The sequence below is a fragment of the Poeciliopsis prolifica genome, unplaced genomic scaffold (genome assembly GCF_027474105.1).
Source record: "Poeciliopsis prolifica strain line A6 unplaced genomic scaffold, Auburn_PproV2 SCAFFOLD052, whole genome shotgun sequence".
NCBI classification, from domain to species: Eukaryota; Metazoa; Chordata; class Actinopteri; order Cyprinodontiformes; family Poeciliidae; genus Poeciliopsis; species Poeciliopsis prolifica.
This window is the reverse complement of record NW_026562427.1, coordinates 498418-525889: the sequence shown is the minus strand read 5'-3', so window position 1 is coordinate 525889 and position 27472 is coordinate 498418. Positions and strand designations below refer to the sequence as shown.

The window sequence follows — 27472 nt, the reverse complement described above, 5'->3', positions numbered from 1 at the left end:
ATAAAATGCTCTGAAGTTCGCAAGCTTTGACCTCCCCGGGGGGTCAAAGCTGCACTCTTTCAGACTGCAGCTTTGTGCTTTAGTCTGGCACTAGATGTCAAAATACACCAGCAGAGTATTTTACATGTTTTTATCATTGCTATGGTTATGCCTGAAAACTTATCAATAAATCAAGGCGACTTCAAACCTTCAATCATTTTGCCATATATACGTCAGTGTCAATTTATTTATAAAGCACTTCAAAAACAGCCATTAAGTGCACCAAAGTGCTAAGCAGTATTCTTAAAACCACAGAAAAAAACCATATAAGAATAAAACACAATAGGTTAAACAGACAGTAGATTGCAATGTCAGGGCTTATGTAAGGTGTTCAAGACTACTGGTAGATCTGATGGTGAAGGGTAAGTTAGGGAGGAGTGAGGGCAATGGGTTGCTCTCTGACCTTTAATGCAAGTTCAAGTCTGAGTAGGACCTTCTGATAGTGCACACAACCTTTTGCACAAGGCAATGTTTTCCACACAGTAGTTGTTTTCTGTCTCTTCAGTCTGCTAATGGAAAGACTTTAACATGGTTTTAGTCTAGCTCTTACGATTTAGCTCTTTATCATTCTGCTTCAGCTTTTAAGGGGGGGGAGAGGTGAGGGGCGGGAGCTTGCGGCTTGTTTTGTTGATCTCATGAGGCTTTGCAAATTTCCCCTCATTATGAAATTGGACAATAAAGTTGTGCCTTGAAAGGAGAAAATACAAGAGGACATGTTCAAGTAAAGAAAAAAAAGATTAGAAAAGACACAATTATTTTGTGTACCGCCAACATTTTGGGAAGTTTTAAAGCAAACTCTGCAGAGGAATGTCCCGTTTCAAGTGCCCAACCTGCCTGATGCGCATTTGGAGGTCAGTCTGCTGGTTCTCTGCGATTACAGTGCAGTTAAGGAGTGACCTTTTGCACTCTTCAGTGTGTTTTAAATGAGCTGTTACCGCGCACTGAGTTACAGCATGCTTGAACCATGACTGTTTACAAAAAAAAACAATAAAATAAATAAAACTTTGCATGCTTTTTATGTTCACAGACCCATTAGTTGATTTTTGGAGCAAAATCACCTGAGAGTTCAATTATTCTAAAGATGACCTCCAAATGAATTATTCCCTGAATGAATGCAGAACCTTACACCATTTCCACACAGCCCAGTCCCATGCGACGGTGCTTCGCGCGACCCGCTCCGTCGCTCTCTCCGTGCAGCTTTTGCGGGAACCTCTCAGTGGCGGTGTTACTCCACCGTTTGAGCTTGCACTCCTTTGGCGGAAGAATATAACATAACCCTCAGGCACTTTGAAACCACTGATCTGCATCCTCATTAGCATTCCCTCTGTATGGACTGAGGCAACGTGTGCTGATTCAACATGATGCAGTGATAATAGATTTTGTTATCACAAAATCTCTGATCATATCTCTGATGATCTCCGGTGTGTTTAAAGATCAGATTAAAACTGGGACAGTGCGTAAGTCTGCATGCTTGTGTGTGTGTGCTTGTGTGTGTGTGTGTGTGTGTGTGTGCGCACACTCCAACGCAAGAAGGGCTGAACAGATGACAAGTCTGCAAGCTGAACAGATGATTGTGTATTTTCATATGTGTGAACCACTCAAGTGTGCTGCCTTTTGGAGACGTCACTACTGCCTCCTTCCGACAGGCTGTAAAGTATTTTTGCTGACCCAAAACAGATGTTAACTTTTTTTTTTCCAGCTTTGCTCCCACTCCACCCACCCTTCTGTCTGTAGCTCATCCAATGCACACACATGCAGACCCACGCAAACAGAGGCACACTCCCGTCCCCTGAGACGCTTTCATGGCAGATGAATATTTTTGTAATTAGTTGGAAAACACACAGAGCGGAGGACTGACTGCATTTTAAGCCTTTTTTATTCATTTATTTTTTAATACAATGCTTTTTTGTGTGTCTAATCTCAACAAATAGTGTCGTGCATGACTATTCATACCCCTTTGAACCTTTTGTCACTTTCTCGCCACAAACCTTAGTGATTTCAAGTAACAGAGAAACACTGAGTGGTGCATAATTTGTATTCAACCTCCATGAGTCAATACTTTCTAAAACTGACCATTTGCTGCGATAACAGCTTTGTGTTGTTGGCATATTGTCTTCACAAGCTTTGCACGTCTTGCGACTCAGAATTTTGCACATTTTTCTGTGCAAACTATCTGAAATTAAGTCAGAATGGGTAGAGAGCTTCTGTGAGTGACAGCTTTTAAGATGTTTTCAAAGATCCTCAGTTTGATTTAGCTCTGGCTGTGTTTAAAGTTGTTTTCCCGCCCCTTTTTTCACATCATTTTTACCCTCTAACATGCTTTTTTTTTTAGGTGCCTTGTGTTAAGCTCCATTTATCCTCTGAATCATGCACATTCCCTCTTCCTGCTTAAGAGACATGTCCCCCCACAGCATGACACTGCCATCACCATCTTTCGCCTTGGTTATGATGCCTTCAGGGTGTTGTGTAGTGTGACTTTCAACTGCATAAATAACTTCTAATACAAATAAACTATTGACATATGAGGATTACTGAAGGCAAATTTTATGTAGTATTTAGAGTTGGTGACCCAATTACAAAACTACCATTGCATACAAGAGAAAAGGGAATAACTGCTGGTGCATGCCGCACTTTTGAGATCTTTATGTTGCTTCACTTCACAATGACACTACTTTGTTTGTCTATCACATAAAATCCCACCGATCTACATTGAATTTTGCGGTTGTAGAGTGACAAAATGGGATGAAAGCCTCGTTGAGACAGCACAAACTATGAAACAGTACTTTTGAACTGTTTTCAAGTTGTGAAGCAACTCTTCTTCGTGCTTTAGCCTTCACCATAATACCAGACCTCCTGTTCAGTCTTTCTTCTTCTTCTTGTTCTCTTGATTTGTGTCTTCCAGTTTCTCTGAGTCAGGTTGAATGGCTTGCTGTTCAGGGGTTGTCACTTTGGCTTCATTTGTTGGCGTACAAAGAACCATTTCATTTAAACAACACACACAAACAAATCCACTGTTAACTTTCTGAATGTACTAATTCAACGGCCCAGTGTTGGAAAGGATTTTTTTCCAAAAATATTGCTCTGATGTCTTTTAAGTTATGCTTTTCTGCTAAAATACCGACATATATATTATTTCTTTGCAGAAAAAAAAAGCGACTGAAATCTTTGGAGATGTGCAAAAGTTGTCCATGTTTCTCATAGTATTGCTTGAAAAAAATGAAGATTTTTTTTTTTTTTTAGGTTTTTCTTTCACACGCTTGCTTATTGAGACTATGTATGTAGGGTTTTTTAAAAATGCCAAGGACAGTCTGTCTTTGATTTGTCTGACTGGAGCACAATATTTCTTCAGGCGTTCTTTTTACCTGTAGATCACTGAAAAAAAAAATCTAGCTTTTCTCTAAGGGCTGTTTCTTTTTTGGACAGCAAAGACTTGTTCATGGTGCATTCCTGATGCAGGTTAAAAGGTTACTATCTCTATCTCACTGCAAACACCAAACTCTGCCAGCTTCTAGAAATGCCCCGGCTTATATGACATTTGCAATTAAATGTGAGTTTTGCTATTTGGTTTTAAATCAAACACGCTCCTCTGGGGCCGAATTTCTACAGAAGCGAGCAGAACTAAAACAAGTATCACTTGTAGCCGAGTTTCTTAACAGTAGTGACTCATTTCAGGTTGAAGTTTTTTCTTTTTTTTTTAATTTCATGCCAGACTCGTGGGCATACGGAACCATTCCCTTTTTTTAAATTTTTTTTTTACGTCAAAGGCTCTTAAAAAAAGTCTGGACTTTGACATGATGACGCAGGAAGCTTCGATGTTACAGAGAACAGCAGGGTTATAAGTCAGAATATGAAATGCTTGTGTGTGTGGTCATACAACTTTTTAAATTTCTGTTCCTCTGTAGTTATATACAGAATGCATTGTGGTTTAGTATGTATATTTGTGTCTTTATGTGAATTTTATAGATAAAAACAATATTTTTTCAAATTATAGCAGCAGGGCTACATATATGATATTGGATTTTTTTTTTTACAATGTCAATATTATTGTTAAATATTACAATAATGATATCAATTGCAATAAATTAATATTTCTTTCATTCCTCCCTGGAAAACGTTACTCTGAATATTTGCTGGGTCTTTCAGGAGGATAATCATCCAAAACATAGTCAATAAAAAATGTTTGATGTGGATGTGGACATTTTCAGGTTGCTGTGTTCGATAACAAACGATAAAACAAACACAAAAAAATCCAAGCCTAATACATTTGCACCTCTTGACTGTGTGAAGTTAAGGATACTTGGATACTTGTTCATATCCAAGTTTGTTGTTGAAAAAGTTGAATGAAAGGTGCCTTAAAGTTGTAGTTGTGAATTGTAAAGCCAATTCACAACTACAACATTGATCTCAAAATCCAATATGGCTGCCTTGCATATAGAATTCAGTAGGAGGCACAGATCCAAAGTGATAATTTGCACTTCAGTTGTTTTATTTCATCAAACGCATCAAAATATAGAGCAATAGAGGTTATTATGTAACATTGCTAAAGCGTAGGCTCCCTAGTGAAATTCATTCATTTTGGGAAACTGATTTTGGGAATTTCTGAATGTTTTCTACCCAACCATTTCTCCTCTGACCAGTAAACTTGTCTACTGTTCCTTGATAGATCTACATTGTTCATCCTGCAAACAATTCAGCTCAGATTTTATTCTGAGTTCCACTAACGGCAACCAAAGGATCACCAGTGACACCTGCAACAGAGTTTAAGATGCTTTTGTGCTGTTGAGTAAAGCTAAGGACATTTAAGAGACAACTTTCTATTGTTTTTTAATCATTTTAATCATCAGTTTCTATTAATTTCACTCCAAACACTGACTGCTATCCCGTTCTTTCAATGTTTCCAGTCACCTGGATATGGGCACAGTTCCTAAGATACTTCAGGATGACAGAAGCAGACTGAGGGACTGACAGAGGAGTTAAGTTTGTGTTGCCCCTTTGAACGGGTCAAAGAAACAACATCGGTCTGAGTCAAATATTTCTGCTTTGTCCCTCTCCGACAGGCAAGAGAGGCTGCCATTTCCCTCTTCAAAGCCACCATGACTCCTCTTGACAAAAACAGTCATTTTACCTCGCAGCAAACCAAAATTGCCATCCAAGTGCTGCCTGAATCACTTTGTTTGAGTCGCTGTGAAAAAACCAAACTGAAAACTACCTCGGGGCTTTTTTTCCCCCCCTTTTGCTGTTATTCCACCAAAGAATAAGCAAATATGTCTGACGCTCTCATCTCCTCAATTCTTGTCTCGTCTCAATTCTCCGCAGGCCTCGACTCGGCATGCAGTCTCTTCTCACTAATTAAAGTGGTATCCAAGTTTCAGCTGAATCTAAGCGTTCTTGGGGATGCAAGAGTGGGGCGAGTGTTTGAGGGAGAAGGTCGGCCTGAGTTTCCGACCCTGTTCCGACATGATGGATCTACTGCTCCACTTCTGCTGCCTCAACACATGAGAGATCTGATTTCAATTAGTAAAGAGGACGCACACATCTCATCCCCCAATTGCTTGCAGCACACACACACACACACACACACACACACACACACACACACACACACACACACACACACCCTCAACACACACACACACACACACACACACCCCTACACACACACACACACACACACCACACACACACACACACACCCACAACACACACACACACACACACACACACCCCTACACACACACACACGCACACACCCTACACACACACACACACACACACACGCACACACACACACACACACACCCCTACACACACACACACACACGCACACACACACACACACACACACACACACACACACACACACACACGCACACGCACGCACGCACACACACACACACACACACACACACACACACACACACACCCACCCACCCACACACCCACACACACACACACCACACACACCCACCACACACACACACACACACACTCTGTCTTACTGTCGCACTCTAACTTATTGTGACTATCTCTAAATCGGAGATTTAATAAATTATTTTCTTTTCCATTACCTCCAGATTCTCTGTCCAGGACTTGTCAGCACTTACACTGACAGTCGCAACCTTCTTTCTGGGTTTACACAAGAGTTGGTGAACTGATAAGCTGACCTGCACACAAATACACACGCAAACATGTGTGTGTGTGTGCCTTGCAGCATGAATTATTGAGTGTGTTATTTGAGGGACAGCTGGCTCTGGAGCACATTAACTGCCTCAGTCATACAGCCGGTCAAACAGTGACGGCAGAGAAGAAGAAGACTGGGAGTGAGAGGACGCCAAGCCAATTTCACTCAGCCTTGTATCATTAAGCAATTACGCCACAGAGTGTTTGTGTAAGCACTCGAGTCAATTGATCCGAGGAACTGAAATAAAATCGTCTCCTTTTTTGTTCTTGTTTTGCAGCAACAGACGATGAAATTCTTTGCGGGAGCCCATCTTTATTTGCTGTCCGTAAATAGAGTGGAGTCAATCGTGAATTGATTATCCGCTGCAAAAGCTCCGCTTCGTTCCTCTCCATCATGGAACAACTTTCTTGTTCCACGATGGAGAGTTGCTGAAATCATTGGACTGTTAAGACAATATTAATGCCATTCTACTTTGATTTCCTCAAATCAAGTAGAATATTGCGAAAATGTGTTTTTATTTTGGTACAACAGAGCGATGCATTACTGCAACCTGTGAAAACATGACACGGTTTCTCGGAGGGTTTGGATATCACATCAGAGCATTAAAAATAGATCGTCACTGACTTCAATGCCATTTTATGGCCTAAACAATTATGGGGAAAACTTGTGACTCAAAAGCTGTCTGGTAAATAGTAAGCGACAAACTCTGCACAACAAGAGTAGCAAGTATGTTATTGTCAAAGATCTTGGCTGATTGGAGTGCTGAGCTGGAGCTTACTGACGGAAAACTGAGAGGACAAAAAATATATATTACTGGTCTATATATTGTATATAGCCTACTATATATTTTTTTTGATCACTTGTGTGGTCAATCTTTTCAGAGATGCTGGTTGATTTCCCAGCTGGACTTGCCACCTGCCTACACCACCAAAAGTACAAATAAATGTCCAGATATTTGCTTTTCACACCAAGATGTCACACTTATTGATTAAACTGCAAACTGTCCAGACCTAAACAAAGAAGAGAGACACCAGAGACAATGATGCAACGCAACCCGAAGGCCCCTGTTGAAGTAACCTGGGAATCCTTCAGCAGAACCACGTGCTACACTGCATACGGCAAGTATTGAATGCATATGGTGTACACTTACTAGACTCCAACATTTTTGTAATGAACATTGTTTTTTATCTGATGTAATAGTCACATTTTCAGTGAAACTGGACTTTGAGGTTCTGTTAGCCGTAAAATGAGCAGAAATATATGGACATGCAACATAACACTGATGGATCTGAAATTCAGTTCAGATTCATCTGAATTGAATTGAATGAGTTTTCAATAATAATCTCATTTGCCGAGGTGAACCTGTAACCAGCGGCACTAAATCCAGAATGAGGACAGAAGACCTCCAGTTGACAGCCGTCACCACGTTTCCCTTTAGCCCGAACTGCCGGGGATCCTGCTGTGGCAAGCCCTTCCCAGTCGCTCACACCTGCGTCTCCTGTGTGTGTGCGTGTGTGTGTGCGCGTGTGTGTGTGTGTTGCCTCCCACCCACGTTGGTAAATTTGGGTCCCTTCCTTGCAGCGCCGCAGGGTAGGAGCAGGGTGCAGCCTTTGGGTCCCCACTTTCCTCTCGGCAGGCGTCCCCATCCTGCCTTCAGATGTTTGGTCTATTAATCTGCATGTGTGTCTTTACATGACCTTACAAAAGCACTGTCTCACTGACTCCCACTCAGTTGAACCCCACTTAAGATCTGAGACACAAGAGGAGTCAAGAAGGAGTGAAAATCCATGAATGTAAACTAGGAGCTCACGAATGTTGATGGTTACTAAAGACACCCCAGACCTTGATTTACACTATGCAAACCCCCCTCCCCCCAAAAAACATTAAATTGCTCCATTACCTTGTTAGAAATATTTGCAGTTGCCTATTACTTCTTGTGGGGTATGGAGGGGGCGGCTGACATGTAAAATCCTCCCGTTTTGCGAAGTTTAAATGAGCCACGTTGTGACAGCGAGGTAAATGTCAGGGGGGGTTTTCAGCCGGAAACCTTCGCCACAAGAATGTGACCGCGGGATGTCGAGTAAATCAATATGGAAGCAGAGGGAGAAGGGCTGAGTGAGGGTGGGGGTAAAGAAAGAGGTGGAGGAGAGCTGGGGGAAGAAGGGTTTAGAGCTGCGGGTGAAAAGAAAAATGACAGTAAAAGCAGGAGAGAAGCAGGAGAGAATGAGAAGAATGACAAGTGGAAAAGGAAAGTGAAGGAGGGACTGAGAAGTGTTCTTTACTTTCTATGTGACTCTTAAGGAGTAGGTCAATCTGTGACATTATATTATTTGTGTGTGTACAATTGTGTAAGAATAGACCTTTTAGATGTTTTTGCTGCTTTAGAAAAACATTCACTCAAAATCTGTGCTAAATAGAAAACAATTCCACAATTTTGGGTGAAAATTGCTTTATCCTGCTAAAGATGTAGACAAAAACAACAACCTTAAAATCAATTTCACTGATGTTGGATATGGTGGTTATGGAGACAGGATCTAATTGTTGTTCAGAAGATTTGTTCATTTCAAGTCGCCCCTCTTTCTGTGGATTTATTATGGCTTTTCTTGCAATTCTTCTTACTATGGTGGGAAGGTAATTATGGGACTTCCTCCAGCCTCATCACACCTTTTGTTACATGATGGTTGACCCCGTGGACGTTCCCCCTGGTCTCAGAGAGCGAGCCGCTGTGTGCCGCTTCAATTAGGGAGCAGGCGTGGATGCAGAGGCCGCTGCAGGGGGGGGGTTTCCTGTGAGGCGTCGCTGCCGCTTGACAGCGGTTTCAAACAAAGGCGCCTTGTTACTGCGGCTGTCAAATATCTAGAGCAGAGGGGCAGCTGATTTACACGCAGGCGGCTGAGGACGGACCAGATTAACGGCACTAAACAGTTCAGAGGATGCGGTTATTTATCCCACCCTCCACAGAAAACTTTCATCACTACCACACACACTCACTCATATATAAAGAGAGAAAACAGATCAAGATCTGCTGGTTCCAAATTTAATCTCCCTCATCTGAAAACTGCCGAACATGAACACACAAACACACACTTAAGCGCACAGCGGTTTCTCCTGCAACTTTAATGTTCTCATTTATCCTCTTATGCACAAATGTCAACCTTTGTCAGCTCTCGACTCTCCCTTTGCTGCCCTCCACACCTTCTCCGGCTTCTCCCCTCTTCCTGTTTGCTTCCATCCCTTCCACCCCATTCATTGCCCTCCTCTTCCACTCGTCCTTCTTCTCGTCTGCATTCCACTCACTTTTCCTTATTGTGTTCGGCTCAACCTGCTCCCCTGCCCTCTCCTCTGCGTCGTGCATAGATATTACACATTTCTCCAACATCTCCGGCTCTCTCTTTGTTTTGCTTCATTGTCTTGCCCTTCTTTCTCTCTGCTTGGGGATCCTCTCGTGACATCATCACTCCTACAGTTACCATGGTTTCAGGGGGAGAGGGACAGTAAAATCATTTTTTGATCAAACCGACCGGCTCGCTGCTGCTCTCAGCGTTTTACGCTCGCCCAGAAACGACGAGGCAGACTCGGGAGTATTTCTTTAATAAAGCATTAAAACACAGAGTTACAAGCAGGTCAGGTCAGTGTTACAGAAGGCTCTGTGTGAACAAACAGGTCGTCATCATACAGATCTTCATCCAGGTCGCCCTCCTCTTCGGTGAAGTAGGTGGGGAAAGGTGGGTTGAGCAGAGTAGAGCGTCTAGTTGGGAGTACCGTGTCGCTCACCTGCAACACAAGCGCACACAATCTAATCTAATCGATCTAATAGGAACAACTCGGCGGCAGAAAATACATTTCAAATTGACGGGAATTCATTACTCAGAGAAGCACATTTGCATCAAAAAACGCTCTAATGAATCAAAAAGGTTGAGGCGGGCATCATACTCGAACAAATTCATTGAAAATTTTGCAGAAAGGCTCGCTAAGGAGCGATGAAGCAAGAACAGATGACAAGCTATTCTTTTTTTCTGTTTGCAATAAATAAACTGGGGAAGTCCCAAACCAATCTCAGGATCCCACTCAGGCATTTTTAAATGATTCGTATCAAGAGTCTTAGGCAAAACTCAACTTTGCACGGCTGCTGACGCACCATCTGCCGTGTCCATATCGGAAGCCGTGGAAATGCAAAATGTGCTTTGAATTGTAAATGTCTTCAAAATAATTGCTGGTTTTCAAGCGAAAGGCTTGTAAAGCTGAGATGTGCTTTTAAAGCACTGGCTACAATATCACATATTTCTTTTATAAAAATCAGAATTTTTTTCCATCTGTTTTTTTTGGAAGGGAAACATTCTGCATCCAGTCTGTTAGATTCCAGTAAAATGGACTGTGATACATATGGCATAACAGTAGGTGGTGATATGACTGACATTAATAACATCCAAATTGAAGAGGCAAACAATGCTGGACTAAACAGTGGCAGCTCTTGTTTTTCTTTCCTTTTAACAGCTCCTTGTGCTTTCATTTGGAGTTCAATGTAACAGAGCGTGGACAAAAAAAATAAAATAAAAAAAAAACACGAAAATGGTTGAAATGGTCCTGTAGTCTCAGGTATACAAATTAATAGCGTCCATCTCATTGTACTTTTTTATCCATTTCATATAAACTCACCATAACTCGGCATGAGAGGCTAAAATGTAGCAGAAATTCAGCAACTCAATATTTAAAGATGCGGCGACAAACCGACAGAATCAGAGCTGAAACTGCACCAAGAGTCACAGCAACACACACTGGTGTTTATCTTGAACTGAATCTCACAAAGTTTGGTGTAAATAAAATTTGTATCTAAGAAGAGAAGCTCTCTGCCATTAGCAAGGCATGAACTGTGCATGCTCCACATCTCTTGGATCAGTGACTAACACCATTAAAAAAGAGAAACATCACTTTCCAAACACAGAAGTCGGAGCTTCAGACTAACACTCAGCAAAATGCTCCAAGCAGTTCAGATAACTCTGATTTTATACGGATCAGGATGTGAGACGAGAGAACGAAGGCGTTGCAACTTGTTACTTGAAAAATGTGATTTATAAAAAACTATTTTACTTTTGCGATTCCATATTTTCGTCTCTTTTACTTGAACGTTTATTCTTTGTTCGTCGAGAACTAAGTAAAACACAGCCCTGCTGCTTGACTCAATTAGAAATCACCCGCACTTTCAAACAACAAAAATTGTTGGGGCTTTTTTTTTTCTTATGTAATCTGTCAAGTTCTTAATTGAAGAGAGAGAAAAAAAAAGGCTGAATACGACGATAACAGAACCGATGGGGGAACATCATTGTGAATTTCTGTGGCTGCTGCTCCTCAGGCTACATTGTTTAGTCAATTCCAACGACAAACGCTGCGCCTGCCAGCGAGGGGACGCGGAAAATGAATGAGCACAGAGGAAGAAGGAGGACCTGTGCTTGAAGCCGTTCTGTTCGAGTGGGGAGATAGTGCCCAGTCACGTAATGCCTGAGCCCATGAATGAACCCTTAGTTAATGACAATGGCGGAGGAACTGACACAGATTGAGGCTACTTTTAAAGCTTCCACCGGATCATTCTTTGCAATTTATTGTGTTCCAGACACACAAAGCAGCTCAAGGACCCAGGATCACATTGCGGTATCTGCACACTGTTTTAAATTCATGCAATAACAATGCAAATAACCATTAGATGGTGATCTGCATGATAAACTAGGAAACAGGCGGGGGGGGGGTGGAAACAACAATGGAAAACCTTCCTTTAAAGTGACTAAATGCTCATCCAACCTTTAGTTCTCCCACATGAATCACTTTAATTTTCCCTCAGCTGCACATCAAAGAGACCCTGACAAAGTGTAGAAACTACCGGCTCAAATCAGTTGCTAATTAGATGTTCAAATAATAAGGAAGCTGTTAGCTACAGTGTTAAACGCAATCAATAACGTAGACATAATCCTCATTTTCATTTGGGGATTAAGTTTCATCAGAACAACAAAAACAACTAACGCATATTTATTATTAACCTGTTTCCTTTGGAGTGCTGCAATCTAAAGAGTGTGTGTGTAAAATACAAAGAGCATTTGTAATCATTATTACTTGTCTCCAGATCAAATAAGAGTCCAGGTATGTGCAACACTCCCACACTGATGAGACGAACCCAACACGCAGGGTGAGGAGATGGATGCTGAGGGTATTACTAACATCGTTAAGCTACACGCTTCCATTTCCCATCCCATGAGAAATAAATACGGGTGCACCAACACACACACACACGCGCACACATGCTGCTGATCCAGCACACTGTCAATGAAGATAAATTGCACCATCTTGCAGATGTGACGGTGTTTCACAGGTGCAAGGTCGCCCGTCGCAGTCGGATTTCTAAACGTGCTGGAGCTGACCGCTGACTTCACACTCTACTTTGTGTGCATGTGTGTGTGATTGTGTTTTGTTTTACCTTCAGGACGCAGTTCCGGTGACCGGGGACGGTGCCATGAACATACAGCACGTTGTACTTGGTATTCACCCTCCATATCTGGAAGGCAGGAATGTGAAAACAAAGCAGATTGGACAAGATCGGATTTCTAAAGGAACGAAGAACAAACCAGCTGAAGGCAGAAATCGCCCGCGTTTGGATCGGCGCTCACCTTCAGTCCGTGAGCAGTGACGTACGTGTTGCCCATCCTGCCAGGCATCTTCTTCCCTTTGAAAACTTTGGCTGGATCCTAGACGCACAGGAATATCACAAATGCTTAAAGTAACGGATGAAGAGAAGAAAACCGCTTGTGATGAAATCGTATCTTACCCCTCCTGGTCCAGAAGCTCCCGGTCTGCGGTGCGTTTTGGTTTGACCGTGGCTGGCTGGCTGACCTTTGAATCCCCATCGCTTCATCACACCTTGGAAACCTTTACCGATGCTACCAAAATACACAAGCAATTCACCAATTCACACACACAAACTGGCAGCTGTAATTGCAACAGAGAGGTTTTCTAAAAACAACAAAATCACAGGGTTTAGATATAAATGCACACCGCACTCTTCAGATTGTCATTATTCTCTTTTCTCTTCAAATTATACACCATCTCGTTAGGTATGCATACTCTTTCAAGGCATGTCAATAGATTTCAGTAGATAGTTGGTCCAGTGAGAAAACTAATTCAACCACAGATTTAAATTTGTTTATAAAGTGAAATTTTCTCTGGGAAAGAGCAACACAGGGGAAGTCATGCAAAAAAAAAAAAAAAAAAACCAAACAAACTCACGATTTAGCTGTGACGTCTACGTATTGGCCCGGACGGAAATGTGCTGCATAAAGAGGAGTGCCTTTACACGAACGAGACAAAATAAAAGGAATTAATATCAAGAATTCCAGCTCAGGGTATAAAAGCAGGAGCAAATTTCTACGCATACCTGGTTTAATGATCGCATTGTCAGACACTGTAAAGAAGGAGACTTTTTGTTTAGGGGGAACTCCTGCATTCCTGAACATCTCCATTTCTTTCTCTGACCTCTGTCGATCATTGGGATGGGAAGGCGGAAAGAAAAAACAACAAACAAAATTGAAATTGACGGAAAGTGGCATGAGAAGTAGGAGCAGTGAGCAACAGTTGGACTTTTAAAATATACCGTCGTCCTGTCACGACTGTACGGGAGCCAGAGAGACACACTCGCATGGAGACGCAAGCAGTCTTGGCAGCGAGTCTCTAACATTTGCGCTCGCTCCCCTCACTCTCAAACTCAGCGCCTCCAATCACTCCAGAACTCTCCCTCTTCCCTTCTGTTAACTGGAAATCAGTCTGCCAAAGCTGCTCCCTCCAGCTAACGCTGACTGAGGAGCGATTCGTCTGTGAGGAGGGTTTAAAGCGTCCCCACCACTGAAGTCCTGACACTGATCCGTCAGGCATCCATCGAGCCGCAATGAATAAATTTCACCTCCGTTGATTCAGTCTTGCGCCGCTGTTTTTCCATCTCATAACAATGAATGTCTACCGTACATATGGTACATAAAAAAAAACATTCAGTCATTCAAGTTATCTAGTTTTGAAATGCATTTTGAAGGAATTTTTGGATTTGAAATAAAAAATATTTCAGTTCTCAAGCAACTTTTTATTTTAACTGGGACAGAAGTTATAACGATTTTAACATTAAGTTAGTTATAATCAGCGACTAGACTGACTTTAAACGGGCTTTAACGAAAATTGAAGCTTGGCGAAGATAAGAGTGTGAAATTTAACAAGATACATTAACTGGCCACTTTATTAGGTATACCTTGCTTTTACTTGCTTTAGCCCGTCATCTTCATCAGGTCTAGATGCCTAAAGACATTGCGCTCCATCCATGTGACTGACTGATTAACTTTGTGTTAACAAGCACTTACACAGATATACCTTACAAAATGGTCGATAAGCATACACTACGCTGCGTCTTTGTGTGCTCAGAGGCCAGGAGCGCCTCAGGACTTCTGTGGTTTTGCAGACACCAGCAAAATATCTGTTGTTGCTGAGATGCCTTTATGAAGGAGCCGCGGCTCTGGAGAGAAACTAAGACGGGCAGATTGCGAAGCAGAAGCTTGTCTTTTATTTTGGGATTGCGCCAAATCAGCTCTTTAGGGAAAGACTAATAAAGATGCGTAAAATGGGGATTAAGCAGAAGCAGCAAGAAGAAGGCTGCAAAAGTATGGTAATTCAGGAATTCCAGGAGTTGCATTCATTATCATGTTGCAAACCAAGTCCTTTAGAGAATTTAGGAGACAGACGAATAAGCTACTGACTTTCAAAAACGTGCTATTGTGTCTCTTTGAAGAGAAAAATAAATCGGTGTGTTTCCTGACTTACGAAAAAACAACAACAAATGAACAGAACCAAAAGAAAGCCTCAATAAAAACACTCCATTCCATTTTGCACATAATTCTCAAAGTAGCATATAAGACGGTGCAATTCCGACAATTTTAACACTTACATGGAACGGCGACACGTTCTTCCCTCCAACAACAAGAGCAGCTGACTGTCCATCAAACTCTTCTTTGGGGAGATACTTTAATACGTGGCAATCTTGCACCTGGGAAACATGTTAAGAGTCGAAAATATTGCAAGAAAACTCAGGAAGACAATGTCAGCAAAGCGTCTGATGAAACACCTGCCTGATTGCAGTTTCCACTGCTCAGCCTGGTCCTGGTGAGCAGGGCACATAAATAGCTCAGCAATTAGACGAATGTCCCTGTTGTAAAGCGTTCGTGTTCATCCACACGGTTAATTTACTCTCACTGCATTTGGTCTACAGATAATCCAAAATATTTAATTAAGTAGGCAACAAAAATAAGTAGGTAAAACTACTTATGTAGCACCTTTTAAGAAAAATCTTGAAGCGCTTCAATAAACAGATTTAAAATGATGGGTTTTTAACTCCTTGATTTAAAAAAACGTGGCGATACTTTCAAACACAAATTGAAAATTTAAAAGCACTTTACATAAACCCCAAATGTTACAGCGGAAAAGTTCATTACTTGCACAAATTGAACGAGCATTTTCTTTTAAAGGGAACAAAATGTGACAGAATGGAAAGATTTAGAATTTGCAGAGAAAATATTCACATCTTGCATATTAAATTTTTCCACTTTGCATATTTTAATGCATTTTCTCAGGATTATACTTGATAGATCAACACAAAGTAGAACTGTACTGCCTTATATAAAATACATATGTACTTACTGTACTGTAAACCTATGTATGCACATATTCTGTTACTACCCACTGCAATCTAATATGCTGTACATGTTTAAGCCACTTTGTGACTTTCCAATGCTTTTAAAGTTGAGCAGGACAATCCTGATACAATCTTCCCAATCTATTTAAATAAGTGCTGGTGGAACACGGTGTGCCCAATGAGCATGCTGTCTGCGCTGCCTTTTAAACATTATCAGAAACACCTTTCACAAAGGCAGATTGTGGAACAATCAAACAGAGCATGAAGAGATGCTTTCATTGTTATATTTTCTGCCTTGAGTGTCAGTAAAGCCAGTCATTCTTTGAAAGAAAATTGGCTTTGTTGCTTTTTTTCCCCGCGTTGCTCATTTCCCTTCAGATGACAAGAATTCACGCTTATTTTGATGCAAAGCAGACATAAAAAGTGTTGTTTTTTTTTGTACTACCTGCAACAACGTGACTGGGTGTCTTTCTCCTGTTTTAGTCCAGATAGGAGCCATCCCCAACTTGACAGCAACTAATCCAACTCGGCGACTTCCTGCGGAGAGGACAGATGAAAAAGCTGGTGAGGACAGCTGATAAGAACGGCGGTCCTGATGAACAGAGCGCTAACCGATCACGGCTTCGACCTTCTGTCCAGTCGTGTCGCGGCCAGGGCTCATCTCTGAGAGGGTTGAGCTTCTCGGCTGTCTGTTTTCTGTATTCTTCTGCCGTGAGGTTTCTCAGGTACTTCTGGTTGTCCTCTGTAAGGTGCTCTTCGAACCATGTCGCTTTCATTACAGTCCTGACACAACCCAGCAGCTGGACAGGGCTGAAAGACAGAAGAAAATAAAGATCCTGAATCGGCTTTAATTCACAAGTTGTTGTGCATTGACAAGGAATTTCACATAACTCCTGACAATAAACATAGATATATAAACTTGTGTACCATAGGGAAACACTGTCCTAAAACATCCCAGGTATTGTTTTATTTTTCATGAATGTGTTCCCCTTATAAACGAGCAAGGTTGCAAATGGGCAGAATATTCAGTTTTTCAGAAACTTTCAGTTATGGTGCGTTCATACCGAAAGCGTAACGCAGGTCAAAAATGTGTCCGACGCTTCCAATTTGATGCGTTTGCACTTTTGGTGCAATAACACCAAACGGGTTTTGAGCCTCAGGCGTGTCTGGTTTGCACTGAAAGCCCATGGAGGTGCATCGAGGGCCCGTTGCGGCACATTTTGAGCATCCAGCACGCTGTGATTTGAAGCGTTTTGAGCGTTGGACGCGTCAAGCACGTCCACGCACTTTTAAATTAGGTCAATGGTGTCCAAAGTCAGGCCTTAGGGGTCGAATCCTGCATGTTTTAGTTGTTTCTCTGGATCAGCACACCTGAATCAAATGGTGGCACATTAGCAGGACTCTGCAGAACTTTGACATGCTGAGGAGACAATTAGACCATCTGAACCAGCTGTGTTGCAGCGGGGACATGTTCAACTGGAGCTCGACAACTTCAGAATTTTATGGGGTCAGTTAAACTTAGTCATGTTCAAAGACAAATATTAAAATTCAAATTGATCACTGGTAGACATCCAAACAAAATGAATGCAATTAAAAAAACAGATTTGAAATGATAGAACCTGAAAGATTTTGCTGAATGTGAATATTCAACTTTCTCCCACAACAACAGAAACAGACGCATTGAGTAAAACATTCCAAACCTTCAAACTCATACATTTAAATCAGGGTTTGAAATGGAAAAAGTCTTGCTGCTCCCTGTGAAAAAAATAACATGTAAATAAAATAAAATTCCAATTTGACACACAAACCAAACAACAATCAGTCTTCTAACCTCTCATTTTTGCCATACCCTTTCAGACACTAACCTCTTCCTGGGCCTCATCAACATCCTCCGTAAGAAAAGTGGCCTCAATACCCCAAGGTACTAGAAATCATCTGTGCATGTAATGGAAGGATACACAGTGCATCTAGAGGCTGTGGCCTCAGCACCCCTGTGGGAAGCGGTGTGCTATGTGCACACTTCCATAAAATCTGGTAGTTCTTCCAAAAACACTGCACTATTTGTAACCAATCTAATGTTGAGCCAACCTTCAATATTTCAAACCCCAGGTTTATTCCTGTAAAAGCCTGTTCATTTTCTAATTTGGAAAATTGCTGAAATTTTGCTGCCATAGAAACACATAAAAAAAAAATTGCCACCACAGGGAAACTAACTTCTAGCAACTAATTTCCAGCTGTTATTGTGATTTAATTAGTAAACAAACAAGTTAAAATATCTATTAAAAGCTTGTGATTGGTCTGTGACCAATTTGACGTATGAGGAAAGATATGTTCTTCCCTCATATCTAAATGTATAATTACATTGCTGCAGATTGAAAACATTCTTTGCTCAGTTAATTTATTTTATTGTCTAAAACTCAATACGTAACATCTGGACCTGTTCGATTCAGTAAAGCCAGTAAATGAAAACAAAAACCAACTGATATCTTCTGAAAACAGTCCTAATTCATTAAGTATTAGGACACTTTTTTCATCCCAACATGTCTTTAGAGTCTGAGCATTTTCGAGACGCTTGGAAAAACATTTAAAGCAACAAATCTGATTAGACACCTGGAGGTGAACAGTTCTGGGCTGGCTAGGCGTCCCTTCTAATTGAACTGGCTGAATGATCTAATTTTTTGTCACAAAGTTCTGCAGGAGCCTGATAATGGTCCATTCATTTCAATTTGGTGTGCTCAAGGAGAGAAACTTCCTAAGTGTCTGAAACGCTGGTTCTCCAGGACTACAATTGCTTTTAACCTGCTTTTACACACTGGGTTGAACGCAGTGATTTCAGGGAGGTAATTCAACCCAGGGCTGTTTTAAAGCAAATCTCGAAAAGAAACATTCCCCCCAAAAAAGACAAAGGACCAGAAAGCCCTTAGGTGCAAAAATTTAATATGCAGAGGAAGTGAGTAGAGAAAGATTTCTACAGAATTACAAGTTTATAACTGATTACAGTGTTTTGTTTTGGCATCTTTTTGTTCACATTTTCTTTGACTTCATGAGGGAAGAATTATGTAAACATAATTTCTGCTGCCATTTATCCGCTGATTAGCAAAACATTGCGGGAGGGGGAGGGTCACATTATAGAAGCCTTTCACAGCTTTTTCAGGATGGCTTTCTATAAGAAGCCTTTTAAAAATGCTGATCAGAAAGCTGCATTAGTAGCAATTTGATCTCACTAAACTGTATGAATAAGTCATGGGCACAAAAAAATATATGCAGTCTTTCTGAGCTAATTACACAAATACAAGCATCCAAGATGGATTGCGAAACAGGTTTAGCTTTTCATAGTTTAGTGTGAATAAGTGTGTCAGCACAGTTTGTCACCAAAAAGATGAACTGTGCACATGAGTCATTACTGCTGAGCTATTTGAGTCGTCTCTGCTAACTGTGTGTGCAGGGTTGCTTTTCTGGAAGTTGCAGAATGCTGCCTGAGGTTAGAAGACAACAAAGTGGTATGAAATGACAAAATAACATCAGAGGAAGTCAGGTTGGCAATTTGGAAAGACAAATTTGTCTTGTTGAAAAAAAGGCAGGCGATTCTGAAAAAGGAGAAAGTGCAATAGTTATTTTTACTATTTTTTATTTTAATTTTACTAAAAATATATATTTGCAACATAGGACTATGTTAGTACCTTTGGACTTAAATATATGCATAAAGTGCTAAAAACAGAGCTCTAATTCTTTATGCATTCACAAATTAAAACACCCAGACTGAGCAGCATAGGATTAAACTGGCAATAGACAAAAGAAATCTGTTAAAATAATTTAAATGTAACTTTAAAAAAAAGAAGACTCATATAGGTATGCATTTTGTATAAATCTGACTCATTCACATAATATACATGATTAAGGCAGGATGAAGAGCTATTTGAAGTTGATTTGCTGAATAAAGTCTTCACATTAACACGCATGCATGCACAGCCTTATTAGTTCAAATAAGAGTAAAAAGCTGGCATTGCGTCGCTGACATGCAAGGTGTCTAACCCTATTGAGAACCTCAGATCTTTCTTAAACATGATATTTATAGTGAAGGAAACCAGTTTGCTGTCTTGTGTGAACTGGTGACCGTGACTTGACTCTACAAGCCAATCATAAGCTAATCAGAAAAACTAACAGACTCCAGGAACGAACGGCTCAGGTTGGGTGTTGAAAAGAAAAGCATCAAAATCAGTCACTGACCCTTTTTGAAATAGCAGAAATGTTTACTTGTACATTTTGAGTTGTGTGCTTATCATTATTTAATTTAGTTGCATAATAAAGCTACAAAGTAGTGCATGCTGTTATCAGGCAAAAGTTAAAGTGAACATTAGAGTTTCACTTTAACTTTCTTAAATATTCAGTAATAAAACAATTGAGCAAACATTGATATAAGAAACAAGACCTTGCATCTGATTACTGAGCTGTGCTGTTTGAAGCTTTCAATGTGCTTAGGAACTAAATCAAGGCTTGAAAAACCCAAACATAGCCCTTCTGTATGTTTGGCTTTTTCTGAATGCAAGACCCAAACATACAGAAGGTGGATTCTTGTATGTAAAAACTGCTCACAGCACTTCTTCTTGTTGAATTATGGTTATATCTTATGGTTCAAATCCTTCTGAAATTAAGCAGAAGGGATTAATTCCCAAATATATTATTAATTATTCTGGAAACTGGGGGAGCAGCTTAAACACTGTTATTAATACCTCATCAATTAAATACAAAATCCCCCCACAAAATAATTGAAATATTAATATAGCTTGGTTTAATTTCATGAGTATATTTATTTGATTATTTATTAATATCTCATTTTGAATGAAGCAGTTCTTAACTAAACGGCATCACATCACTAATGGGTGTTTATAGCTCCGCTATTGTAGCTGTATGTTATGTCTAGTAATTTCTGACACAATAAGTGTTCAGTTTTATATGTCAAACTACACAATAACTGGCGATATGACTGAAAACATGTTTCAATATCCCAGCCCCAAACATTGACACATGTCTCACAATCCAAATGCTATGTTAAATGTTAATGTAAAAACATTAAGTATTTTCACCATGAAGAGACTTTGTGATGAGTCCTCAGCACAATTAGCCAGTTAGCATATTTACCTTTCAGCCGCTGCCCGAGGAGAAATGAGCTGCGCTCCCCGCTGGAGGAGAAACCGACAGCCCAACTTTGCCATCATCCTCATCCTTCCCGTTCGTTCATAAATCTGACACCGATAAAAGTAAATTAAGTTGAGTTATCGGTTTAAACATGAAAACGCACGCTTTCGTCTCCGTCCACTTACCTAATGTCACCCCTACCATTTCCGGTACGTTAGCAAAATAGTTCCGCAGCGCTGCGGTCGGTGCAAAAGGTTCCGTGTCACATTAGAAACGTACAGCAGCGGTTTAAATCCTTACTGCAAACTACGGAATCCAAAAATGAATGAACATTGATGTTAACAATATGCAGCTTTAGTTTCACACAATTTCACTTTTACATGTCGTTATTATGTTGTACTTTGAATATAGGTATTCTATTTTTCTTTTCTGTTATTTCCAATAATCCTATGTTTGACTTTTGTGTTAAACTCAAATAAAATAAAAGTTGAAAAATAGGAAGTGACTATTTACAGCTGGTTTGAAACAGATTAACTTAGATGCTCTTAGGTCATCATTACTGTTTCCAGGCTGTTGTCTGAATAAGAAATAGATGTCAGCTGGTCTTCTGTTGAATACTAATTGGTATTTTTATGGAATGAGACATTCATAAGAGTGTACCCAAATGACAGACTAAGTTTGGTTTCCCCCCTAATTATCTGTGTGGAGATTGGTGCAATAATTTATTCTTGCATATTTATTGTCTGCGTGGGAGCCAGTGAAAGAATATGTTGTCTGAAAAGGTGTCAGTTGTGTTGGCAGCGTTAATTACAGCAAGGGAAATGTGTATAAAATGTTAGATGTGTGTGTCAGTGTTGATTGACACTCACATCACTCTCAAAGTTCCAGATTATTTACTAAGGTGTCACTGTGCATAATTGTTTTTTAGAACCAAGCTTTTTTTTTTGTTGTCTACTGTTCATTTGTTTTGTGTTGACACTACACAATGCCTTGATCTTATTTTTACAGGGAAATGCATAATAACTTATCGCTAAAGGTTTTATCAGCATTTACTTTTATAAAAGCACACATACCTCAGATGTGAGGTTTAACCTACAGATCTGTCCTTGAACTTATAAAATTACTGATTCGGGCAATTTAAACCATTATCCACACAATTGGTAGCTCAGTATAAAAAAGCAATCAGAGTCTGAATAAAATAAGTAATAAAATCAATTTTATTACTTTAATCAAATCAGTTAACTTCATTTCCAGCATAGCATATTGTAAGGATGGGTGTAGCTGTGTTTGAGTCCAGCCAAAATCGTTCTGTCAATTCTTGAACATGGACAGACATTTGGTGCAAAGTTTTTGTCTCTGACTTGTCCATTGGATTACTTTAGACATCATGAAAATCATATGGACACAGAGTCCTGCCAAGAGTGAAGTACTCTAATACAATACTGTTTTTGTGTGTGTGTGGGGGGTCTTCTTATGCCAGGTTGTAGATTTACTGTCCTTAGTGATGGTAGCATTGCTGCTTGATAAACACAAACCGAAATCAACTACGCAAGTACTTTCACAAGTAAAAATCGGAGTACATACTTTATTCCCAACATAATTTGGGGTAAGCTAGACTTCATGTGGCATGCATTGAGCAGAAGATTTTTTTTTTCTCAGCCCTCTTCAATAAAAGTTAGATTTGTGGAATGCACAAATAATATTTAGCCTCTCAGCAGATTCTTCCACTGGATCTGTTGCCTCGGAGTAACCACGAGTCTCTCAGTTGCTTTTCTGATCAATTTTCCCCATGGCTGACCTGCCAGTTTAGGTATATGGTTCATGTCTCTGTATGATTACAGTTGTGCGATACTTATATCACACTTTTATTTTGGGATGATGGGTTGAACATTGCTCAAGTGATGATCGAAGATTAGGATACTGTTTTATAACCTAAATCTACGTTAACGTCACAACACTTTTGTTCCTGATCTGTCTGTGGTCTTGGTCTTTAATGTGCTGTTAGTTCAATAATTTCTCTAACAAATTTCTAAGGTTTTCACAGAACAGCTGTAACATAATCAAAATAAATGAGACAAGGACTGAATTTATTTACCAATTTGGTCATTTCTGAAGTCAGTCTGTTGCACTACATTTTCTAGGGGTATCAAGAAAACAAATATGTGTGATTTAGATTTCTATCGCAGTAACAAATCCTTTCTCTCGCTCTTTTGTCTCTTTTTCTCTGTCTCTATCTTATACAAACAGACATGCTAACAAAAAAGATAACATAAAGTGAGAAACCCAAATCATCTTTATTATGATCAACATGCAGGATACAGAAAAAAGAAACAATTTCCAGCTGACAAATTAGACTCTACCACACACACTTTTCTACCATCCTGAAACTCTTTACAATGTAAGAAGGTTATTAAGAAATTGTTACAATTACCCATTAGTTATTCATTTTCCATTTAGCAAAATCACAAGCAAGTCTGTAAAAAAAAGAACCCCAAATGCACGAGATTACCCCACCGCTTCACACAAATGACAGAGATACTTTATTTCATAACTAGCAAGCGGCTACTCGGGATTGGATATTAGTGGGAGCTGAATTATGCATGCATTCATGCAGTACACTAAATCCAATGCCACCAGTCCCACAAATAACATTTGCAATGCTAATTCTAAGCATTTGGGGAGGGGAGGGAGTTTGCAGGCTCATGTTCAGGCTTTTCCCCTCAAATATTGGGGAACCTTTAGCATTGTGTACTTGCTAGTTATCTAAATAAGGTAGAAGTGTCATTTCTTTCAGTGGGATATGGTCAGACTATGCATGCTGGTTCTGAAGACTGTTAATATTTCTACAAATACATCTTCAATATACAGTATATAGCAATAATTTCCCAAGTGACGCCATTGTGGCCAAACATGCAATAGTCATCAATGGAGTAGTTCAAATTGCTTTACCATAACAAGCTACTTCTCTCAGCTAGACTACTGTATGCTGTATTGATGTGTATATGTATTTCCTTATGTCTCCTTGTGCTTTTAGACATGTATACATTGTACAATATTTGGATGTATTTTATATAACTTATCAGGGGTGTAACAAGATCTGGTTATAAAATTCCATTAGATTATTTTCACAATCAGTCAGACTTGGACTAAAAACAGAGTAAGAATGTTTTTAGTAATTTACGTATGTTTATATTTGCAGTTGTAGTGTTCAGTGATTTTACCCCTGTGCCATAAATACTCCATTGTCAGATCCTCTACTGCCTTCAGCCTGCTGCTGGCAGTCTGTTCTTGTCTCCTGAGTTGTGTTATCAAAATCCTTTATTTACTAAGCTCCTTCTGTCCTCGTCTCTGCATTCGGGATCCCAGCAAAACCAAAACATGACATATTTCGCACCGAAGTGAAGCCAGGGTTGCAACGTGCTATCCAGTTTGCTTCATTTTGTGACTTTTGGCTTTTCAAGCAAAACTGAGCCACTGTCATGGGCCCTGTGCGTTGACCAACAGCTGCTCTCTATGTTTAAGACTGCAACTTTAAAGTAGGAAAGTAAGTCGTTTTTGAGATGAACTGATGTGGTGACCATTCATGGAGAATGTTTGTCAGGCTTGCCGATGGCATTGGTTACAAAACCAATGAAGAAGCGTCTATAGCTTTTAAATTATTTATCACAAAGCGTTCAGGTACTCAAAAGAACACTGGATCAGTCAGAGATCTGAACAATTTTCTGAAGCATTGTCAGCATCTTCGGCTAACTGTGCCAGAAATTATGGCAAAGTTGGAGTTTGTTTCACAGGTTCATTGTAGAGCTAAAATTAACACCCCAGTCACACTACTGCTCAACTGCCCTGAATTTCAATGGCACTTAAAGATGCACCATCTACAGTAAATAATGCTCCAGCATTGCCATCTTACATCTTACTCCGTAGAATACATAATTTGATTTTCAGGTAAACCAGGCAGGCACAAATTTTTCTAAAGATGTCAAAAAAACTCAGCAGCATGGGTGCTGCTGAGGTCTCACATGCCATGTGTGCCACAGATGCAGCACTTCACTGCTACATATTTATTGCTGCAATAACCCATCCATCCATCATCTTCTGCTTAATTCAAGGCAGGGTAAACTTCCCTACACTTCCCTCTCCACAGTCACTTGGGCCAGCTTGTTTGTGGGAATCCCAAGGCTTTCCAGGACAGCCGAGAAAAACATGGAACCTCCAGCGTGTCCTGGGTCTTCCTCTGGGTCTCCACCTGGTAAGACAAACCCGGAACATACCCCCATAGAGACATCCAGGAGACAGTCTATCCAGACAACCAGCCCACCTTAACTGGATCACTTCATGTGCAAAATCCCAAGAATAATACTAATAAATTTCATGCAATAATACGATCTGATTTATTTGGCAATTTTTTTTTTCTGGCCACCTAAGGGCACTTATATAGCACTGAAAATTCATTCGGATCAGCTGAAGGATATTTCAGCGTAGAAACACACCACAGCTATATAATGATGTGATTTCAAAAGTAACAGCCCCCTTGTTATTACAGATGGACAATGTGAATTCCACACTCTTGATCCCAGTATACACACTCTATTCATAACAGACACGGATCTAAAGCAACACTCTTCAAAAGCGTAACAAGACAAATGTTCCACAAAATTAGCTTAATTTCTTCACCTTTAGCCCTGCTTGAGATCCAACATGGCAACATGCACAGCAAGATAAGAAACTGCATGATCAGCAGCTTAAGGACTATCACAAGTTTATAGAAATTAGAGACCTCAGTTCAGTATCTCCAGCTTAAAATCTAAAATACTTTAAGCATTCAATTTGGATTAATTATACTATCATTTCATTATAAAAGCACAAAAAGGAACAAATTTATTACTTTAGTAAAGTTATAATTCCTTCTCCGTCCCCAAAAATGAACAAGCATCCATCCATGCTTTGTCTGGACCCACTTATCATTGCAGGGTTGTGGAGAGGCTGCTGCCTATTTCCAGCTGTCATTTGACAAGCATAATAACCTCATTATATGGACTGGTCATAGCCAGACTGAATTATTTTAAATTAATTACTGACTTGTGGAAGGCAGACTGTTAAAGCAAAAAAACTCCTAGACTTCCCCAAGCTATTGCTAAAAAAGGCTCATGCTTTCTTTTTGAGAACCCATTATTTTTGCATTGCTTTGTGTGGTCTTGTTTCACTACATGGATGTTTTGTTACACCCCTGTAACTTATATATGTATATGAAAGTGTTATGTATACATATGTGCATGTTGTACATCGTCAGGGGCTGAAGGTTCTTGAGGACTCGTAGTCTGATATACACTTAGGTTTGATTCCTTTTGCGTTGTAATAATCCACCACTTGGTTAGGAACTTCGGCCAAAACACTCTTAGCCAAAGCAGCTGGAGAGGCCTGAAGAAAACAGAGACAAAGAGGAGATGTGTTTCAAATGTACATCCACTCGCCGGCGCATGCGCATGTGCATGTGCATGCATGCACACCCGCTCGCATACACACCACTATCCACTCTAAGATCTTGAGGGGAAGAATACAAGCTATACTATGTGTAGACCACCGAAGACTGAAATGATCCATCGACATTGTCTGACAACCTCTAAAATATTCTTGCTTTCCATTTTTTGTTCTCTGGTGTTACATGATTTTTGTGCACAACATGTGTGTGTGTGTGTGTGTAGCCCAGCCAAAAACAAAAAAGGAATTGCATCATATTCTTTGAGCTTCTGTCACCCTTCAGCATAAAAGCACTGTCTTAACACAACATGAAAGTAAACGATCGCACAAAAACTAATCCACAGACTCTGCTTTTGCATGGAATTAATAATGCACAGTTCTGAGATTATGTTTGTTCTTGTTTGCTCAATGTAGATTGATCTTTAGTTTAACAGGCCTGACTCAGGCCTCTTCTCCAAAAAAGTCATTTTGAGAGTAAGACGCTACTTTGCTTGACCTTGGGAATGTCAGTTTTTTTTCACTGGCATGTAACGATGTGGAATTAAACAAATCCAGTGTGACATTATTGTCATCATAACCCCAGCGATGCGACTTTATTATTTTATGCTTCATGATTTATTGATATATGTGAGCTACTTAGCTAAACTTTGGACTCGACACCAAATACAACCTCTCACTGAGTGAGACGCATGCGTGCATGTTCAGATCTCCCTGTCAGCAACAGGCCCATATTCATCTTTCAGTGTGTATATCCAGTTCTCAATGCAGCCTCATATGGAGCAATAAAGTGCAATTTCTCATTAGCCTAGTGAGAAGAAATTAAAGAACTGAAAAGAAATTGGCGTTGTGATATGGCACACTGCCATATCACTGTAGATTCTTCCTTCATTGTCCCGTAGTGATAAAGTCTCCCAGTTGGGAAATCAGGA

The 27472-nt window shown here is 40.1% G+C and overlaps 2 protein-coding genes across 3 annotated transcripts in view; both read right to left on the bottom strand.

Annotated features, from left to right (window-relative positions):
• Positions 1 to 9795: 9795 nt before the first annotated feature.
• Positions 9796 to 21319, bottom strand: mrpl3 (mitochondrial ribosomal protein L3). Of its 2 annotated transcripts, XM_055058929.1 has the most exons (11): positions 21251 to 21319; positions 21069 to 21172; positions 16558 to 16739; positions 16375 to 16466; positions 15186 to 15284; positions 13638 to 13737; positions 13490 to 13550; positions 13032 to 13143; positions 12874 to 12951; positions 12684 to 12761; positions 9796 to 9994 (listed from the first exon to the last, which is right to left on the bottom strand). In XM_055058929.1, the coding sequence occupies exons 2-11, from the start codon at positions 21149 to 21151 to the stop codon at positions 9845 to 9847; spliced, it is 1035 nt and encodes a 344-aa protein (XP_054914904.1). In that variant the 5' UTR covers positions 21152 to 21172; positions 21251 to 21319; the 3' UTR covers positions 9796 to 9844. The 2 variants fall into 2 exon arrangements, with proteins under 2 accessions (XP_054914904.1, XP_054914903.1); XM_055058928.1 differs by lacking the exon at positions 21251 to 21319 and having other exon boundaries at positions 21069 to 21239.
• A 2021-nt stretch (positions 21320 to 23340) lies between these two features.
• Positions 23341 to 27472, bottom strand: part of cpne4b (copine IVb) — a 34605-nt gene continuing 30473 nt past the window's right edge. Inside the window, exon 16 of the mRNA XM_055058858.1 lies at positions 23341 to 26483. Within this exon, the coding sequence (XP_054914833.1) occupies positions 26352 to 26483 (132 nt within the window). The 3' untranslated portion in view covers positions 23341 to 26351. The remainder of the gene's footprint in view (positions 26484 to 27472) is intronic.